At 49.2% G+C, this 6,684-nt stretch overlaps 1 protein-coding gene across 1 annotated transcript in view; it reads left to right on the top strand.

Annotated features, from left to right (window-relative positions):
* Positions 1–2,415: 2,415 nt before the first annotated feature.
* Positions 2,416–6,684, top strand: part of LOC104489847 (sodium- and chloride-dependent GABA transporter 1-like) — a 24,712-nt gene continuing 20,443 nt past the window's right edge. Inside the window, exon 1 of the mRNA XM_010132054.1 lies at positions 2,416–2,656. Coding sequence (XP_010130356.1) covers positions 2,416–2,656 — 241 coding nt within the window. The remainder of the gene's footprint in view (positions 2,657–6,684) is intronic.

The raw sequence follows: 6,684 nt of genomic DNA, 5'->3' as shown, positions 1-6,684 counted from the left end.
TCTTCCCAGGGGTTTTGGTGCAATTTCTTCTGCTTTGATTTATAAATTGTCTTTATTTTACTTTCCTTCTACCTGTTCTGTATAATCTTTTTGCTCCTCGCCTTACTGAGGACCCAGGAGCTGGTGTGACAGTGCTATCACAACACTATCACAAAGTGTAGGACAGAAAGGTGATCCATTTACTAAAGCCTTTGCTTTGGGTGTCCAGCCATGCTTTCTTCTGATGTACTAGAGTGAATTACAGTTATTTTTACAGTCATTTTCTGGTTCAACCATTTTCTTCAGAAAGGAAGGATATGCTAGATATATTTTTGTAGTGCAAATATATGCTAGATATATTTTTCTAACCTCAGAAACAGATTCTGTGGGGGAAGGAAATCCATCTGTTATAATCCTGGGGTGTCAATTGTAGTAAGCAGGGGCTGATACTGCCATTGAACCTGGGCTTGGGAAACCACCCTCTGTTCAGGATGCTGTAGAAACGCTAGTTAATGAGCCCCCTGAGCATCCAAACGGGTACTGTTTGCTTAAAGACAAGACTCCCAAGAGTAAGCAACCAAGCAAGGCCAGCTTCAACTGCTAGAGCATCCTGCATCTTCACAGCATTGCTTTGCTTTGTTTCCTGATATACCCACTAGTTTTTTCTTTACTTTTTTCTCTTTTCTGTGTGTATCTGAGATTGTATTTGTCAACAGACTTGTCTGGGAGATTGTAGCGCTGGTCACCCTTGCAGCCCCTGGTGGCGGCTTAAATTTGCCACTCTGTAAAATGGGCTGAGAACAGGGTGAAATGCCAACGCCATGCCAGTCCCAGACTCCATCTTCTGCGCAGGCTGGAAACAGGTACTGATGGGAGAGGGTAAAACCAGGAGAAGAAGGGAGTGGTAGTTCCTTGGAAGAGTCCCTCAACCTCCAATAACTTGCAGCTCAGTGGTAGCTCCTGGTGGATTTCCTTCCATTATTTTTCCTCTTAATTTCCTTTTTGAAGTCATGTAAACTCTTGGCATTCAGCATCGGGTTGGGGAGTCTTGTGCCGTAACCATGCATTTTGTGGAGCATCACGTTTTGCTCTTTTTAACTTACCACCTGCTTTCTTGATCTAACGTCCTATAGCTCTTGTGTCAGAAAATGGTGAATAGTCATATTCAACGACACTGATACATTTATAGGCCTCTGTCAGTCACCTCTTCCACAGGACAATGGATCCTAGTTGATTTAGCTTTTCCTCTCATGCTTTTGAGCATCCTTTTGACTCTCCTCCATGCCTTTTTCTAACTTGGCAATAGCTTCTGTAAGTGGCAGGGAGAACTGCACTTTGTTTTTGAGACATGAGTGCAATACTGGTTTAGACACCGGTGTAACAACATAGCCTGTTCTCGCTTTCTTTCTGAACTGGACTAAAATCAATGTCAATATTAACTCATTTTTTAGACTCTTCCAATTAATCCTCAGTACTTTGGAGTCCTGACTTAGAGGGTTTTCAGTGGTTCACAGGCTGGCTATAGTCACTAGTGAGCACCATCTGAATACACCTGGTGATTACAATATCACCCGTGACATGGTATATAATGAAGTGCTGATCAGATCAGCACTTTTCTTGCCAGGCATTGCAGATGCACAGCTGTGATGACGGCTGTGTTACTGCCGTGACAGGGGATAGGGCACAGGAGTGCAATGAGGGGCATGTCCATAGCAGAGGTGCCATTGCAAAGCTATGCTGTCACAGCCATGCATGGCTCACTGGGCCACACGACCTCTCAGATGTCTCTGGGCTCCACGGCTGGTGCACTCCGTTTTGGGCCCTGGACCACTGTCGCTCAGGCATGCTAGATATATTTTTATGCCTGGACTGTTTGTGGTAGGTCAACCACAGGCTGTGACTTCCCTGCATGCGTATCGGTTCTGGAACTTTTCTTGCAGAACAGGTATTGGGATGAAGAGGAGACAAGATGAGGGTTTGAGGGGGGCTATTCCCCCCTACCGAAAGGAGATGCGACAGACCGGTGCTGGACAACATGGGAGCATCCGGTTCCTCCATGTTAAACCCAGGACAGGGGTTTACTGTGTGCTGGTAATGACCAGGTCTGAGCCTGTTGTTAGCAGTCTGTGTGACTGTGGCTCCTCAGAAGGGCAGCTGTGGAGCAAGGCAAAATTATCCTCCGTTTGCTCTCTGGGGAAAGCAGGGAGGCATGGATGTGCTGCCTATATGTGTACCAGTCTATCCAGTGAGTCCACCTCAGATCCTGCAAGACTCTCCCCTAAGCCTGCTACACTAACACAGGATACCTCCTTTCTCTCCTTTCTCACCAGGAGCTTTGCACAGTGCTTCCCATTTCACCCATCCTCGGCCAGTGGGGAGACTGCCCTTCCTGCTTCTCCAGCCCCTGAGTAAGAGCGGCTGTACGTCTGAGTCACAATGGGCAAGGTGGACAACACCTCTGTGGAGATGAGCTCTCCCTCTGAGGTGAAGCAGGCAGCCCTGGAGGAGTCGGAGCCCATCCCACCTGAGGCTGCAAGCACCAAGAAAAAGAAGAAGGAGATCCCCGACAGAGGCTCCTGGAAGGGGAGATTTGACTTCTTGCTGTCCTGTGTGGGCTATGCTATTGGACTGGGCAATGTCTGGCGCTTCCCATATCTCTGCGGCAAGAACGGAGGAGGTGAGAGAAATGCATGACACCTGCACCTGTCCCTGAGCAGCTTTGTCCCACGAATGGGCTTCAGTTTGGTGTGGGTCTGGCCAAGCGGCTGGTCCCTGGCTAAGAGCACTCCCTCACGATGTGAGTTACTAAGCTGTCAGGAGACTAGTTCCCACAGTCTGTGGGCTTTACCAGCTTGTCGGGAAGAAGCAGCCCATATAACAAGAAATATAACAGAAATGTAACATGAAGTTTGAGTTTCATCAAGCTTCTGCAGCCCAAATTTGCGGGGCTACAACTAAGAATGTCTGGGAACCTCATTTATTTACAAGGAGGGCTATGCATGTAGGCATCCATCTGGCTGCTGGGACGTTCCCAGGGAAATTGGTCTGTGTTGTTAACGGTTGGTTTCTGCTCAATCCATTGTGCTTTGAAGGAGTAAAAGTTTTGCCATCTGAGTTTGGGTGACATGTCTGAGAAGTTTTGGTTAGAAGTTTTGCATGGACCACGGCAGGGCCGTGTAGACATATACACAAGCACTAATACTTTTGTTCATGTACACTGGCACATGTGAGTGTCGTCATCTATGGAAGGAAAGGAGCTTTGACTTACCACAGTGTTGTGAGAAGGGTCACGGTTATCATCTCTATCCCAGTGTTTGGAAAACAGAGGTCCCTAGTGAAGGGCACAGCTGGCAAAGGACTCACGGTAACTGTGATGCAGCTGGTAGCTGTGCCCTCCTCTATGGACATCTAACATGATGCCACTACATTCTTTCCTTACCAGTCCTCAGCTGAGAGTTTGCCAAACCATTGCAAGGCCAGAGAAAGGCAGGTAGATGGGGAAACAGTGCTGGAGTAGAAATCAAGAGATCTGGGGGATCAGCTCCCTGCCCCGTTACAGATTTTCTGTATGTCTTGGATCAAGTCAGCAAATACACTCCTGTGCCTCAGCTCCTCTCTAAAATAGTGGTATTTCTTCAGTCTTCAGTATTTGTGGAGGGGAGTGTGGTGCTTTGATGCCAGTAGACCAGAGATTCTTGCTTCCCCCCTCGAAGCCCACCTCTCCCATTGTTTGTGCCTGATACTAAAATAACCTTCCCTCCTGCTCACCTCCCTGAACGATTTCTCAGACTTCCCACGTAAGTCCAAACCCCTCTGCCTCACCTTTAAGGCTGTATACACCATCTCAGTATTGCCTGCTTGTCTTTCTGTGTTGCTCTTTTCTTCCCTCTTAGCAATGCCCTGCCCAGAGTCCCTGTCCCCAGTGCCACATTCATTCATGCTACTCTGAAGGTCTCTTCTCACACTTCTCCATGTCTTTTTTCTTTTTCTTTTGCCTTGAATTCTCTTTCCAAAACTGACTTTGTCATTGGCTCTCATGACTTCTCCTCATACTGACAACCCGCTTCTGCTGTCCATACTGTAGGTGGTGTAGGATGACCTTCTCCTCCCACTCTGGAAAAGAGGAAAGATCTAGCTCCCTATAGCAGTTGGTCCGTGTAACTCCACGGCATTTAGGGAGATCTTGACCCTTTCTCTGAAGTCTGGAGCGAGTCCCTGTGGGAGACCGGATGGTTATCTGTTTTGACAAGAAGAGTTCTAATTCAGTATATTGCTTTGTGCAGAGGCACAAGTGTGTGACTGAGCTGGATGAGGTTTATGGGAATCAGCCAGGTCTACCTAGGGAAGCCTGCGCCACCGTCGACAGAGCCATGGTGCAGGTCTGCCGTTTTTATCTAGCCACACTCTGGCACCCGACTGCACTAGCCCTCCTCATACAACGTTAGCCTTGTGGCTAAGTCCCAGCACTGGTTTTTTCGCTTGGTCTCTGCTCTGTGATTGCTGCACCATCTCCAACACACTGGATCCAGGCTGCCTGTGGTTCTGCCTCCTCACTCATAAAGGGGGGGATGACAATATCTGTAATTAGATGAGGGCTGTTATGAAGCTAAAATCAGTCCTATTTTATAAAGTCACCTGAGGCCCTAGGATGGAGGGTGCTGTGGAGGTGCAGAGCCCTATTGTCAGCGCTAGCAATCGCACACAGGGTCTGCACACAGGATCTCTGTCCTGGCAGCTGCAGGCACACAGTGGGATCAGCTGACTGCGAGGGAAAATGCTGGACAGACGAAACACAGGAATTGGAGCCTGCCTCCTTTGCCTCGCCTGCTGGTTCGTGCCATTCGTGGCAGCTTGTATCGCTACCTAGTCTGGCTGTTCAAGGGGACGACTGTTCCCGCAGCCGGCAATAATGAGCAGCGAGCGGAGGCTGCTGATGCTGGATGAGATGACTGACGCACAAAGGCGTCACTGGGAGCCGATCCGGAGCGGCAAGGAAGGGTCGTGCAGCATCTGATTCGCAGTTGGGTGGGTTCCGTCTTTGTGCCCTGATAGAGGCGCCTCCAGAGCAAAGCAGACTGTGAGTGGGACTCTAATTTTAGCGTCCTGCATGTGCGCTGCTCAGAGCACGGTCGTGTGGGCTGCTTCCATTACGCACAGGCAAATTGAACTGAATGGAAATATTGTCGTCTCACTTACTGCTGTCACATTGTATCAGCTCACGGCTGATTTGCTCTGCATTGTAATCGGGCACATAATTAGGGGATATTCAGCCAGGGTACGGCAGCCCAACACAAGGCCCATCTGCTGCAGGGAGCAGGCTTTACTCAAAGTGGTGCCTGGGCTCTATGCTGGCTCTGCACGCAGCTGAATGTGCCCAGCTATGACTAAGGCTCCAGCTTCTACACCTATTTCTAACCTCAAACAGTCCATCTGATGTCAACAAGATTTTACCGGACTCTACATCGACTCTAAAAGTGGCTCAGTAAGTGCTAGGAACTGTCTGAGATGCTGAGCTTGAATAACTTGGAAGAAGATTTCTTAAAATAAGCATCATGCATTTCTCATTTACACGTTGAGACTCCAAGCAGTGGCATGTAACAGCTTGTAATGCTCAACTTTTGATCCGTGGGCAGTGTTCGACATTTTAAGGATTAATTATATTACTTGCTGTACAATTAGGAGCTGGAGATGGCAGGCAGATTTGAGTCTGCACGGTGAGTGCCAGATGCTGTGTGATCCTTCCTTGCCTCCAAGGGCTGGTGCCCTGAGCAGGCAGGGCAGGACCAGTGGCATCATCCCTTTGACCCAAGGTCTCTGTAGGCAAGACTGGACTCTCCCAAGGTCATACACGATCATTTGTACCAGGCCCAGATAATGAACCAGACATTTCAGCAGCCCATCCAAGGCCCGAGATTAAAGACCATTCCTTTCTCTCTGTGCCAAGGATTTAGACACAGGCATGCAAACTTTAGGTACAAATTTCAGAACTGATTTCCCTTCTGGCTATACAGAACCTGAGGAGGTTATCTGTGCCTGCTCAGGAACGTGACCCTCCAAAGTGGCAGTGTCGTTGCCAGCAGCCCTCAGTTCATGGTTGTGATTGTAGATTTTCTAGAGGATTTTTGTTAAGCCAGGATAAATCACCTGGCTCCAAAATTTGTCTGTTTTTTCTCTATAGTCTAATAAAATAGTCTACAAATCTTTCGGGCCTGTTGTAGATGAAAAATGCAGGTTCGTCAGGACTGTGGCTGAACTTCATTAGCTGCTTGCTGAGGAACAAGCAAGGCACTGTGGCTGCTGATTAGCTCAGTCTCCAATCTCTACAATAAGGCATAACAGAACGCTGCCCTCAGAGCAGATCCTGGCTTCCCGCATGGCTTCTAGGGCACTGGACCTTGCAGGCTGCAGCAGCTAGTGAGAGCTCAGGGGAAGATGTTGAGTGGGCAGCGCTCCTCCTGCAGCAATGCTCAAAGCTGTTTGCTCCTCCACACCAGGCTGCTGCTAAAGCCGAGAGCCTGCGCTTCCATGCCAGCTTGTGATTCAGGCTCATGGTCGTCGAGCTGCTGGCCTGGAGCAGGTTTTCTGCCTGCCACCCGCTGCCAGCTCCTCTTGCACGCTGCATCCCACGGATTCCCATGCCGGGTGCTGGCGCCTGTCTCTCCCAGCTGGGCTCAGCTCCCTGCTTGGCAGGCAGGCGTCCCCAGC

This window comes from Buceros rhinoceros, unplaced genomic scaffold, assembly GCF_000710305.1.
Source record: "Buceros rhinoceros silvestris isolate BGI_N320 unplaced genomic scaffold, ASM71030v1 scaffold13252, whole genome shotgun sequence".
Lineage (NCBI taxonomy): Eukaryota > Metazoa > Chordata > Aves > Bucerotiformes > Bucerotidae > Buceros > Buceros rhinoceros.
Note: the sequence above shows the minus strand (reverse complement) of the source record. Positions and strands in the feature narration are given on the sequence as shown.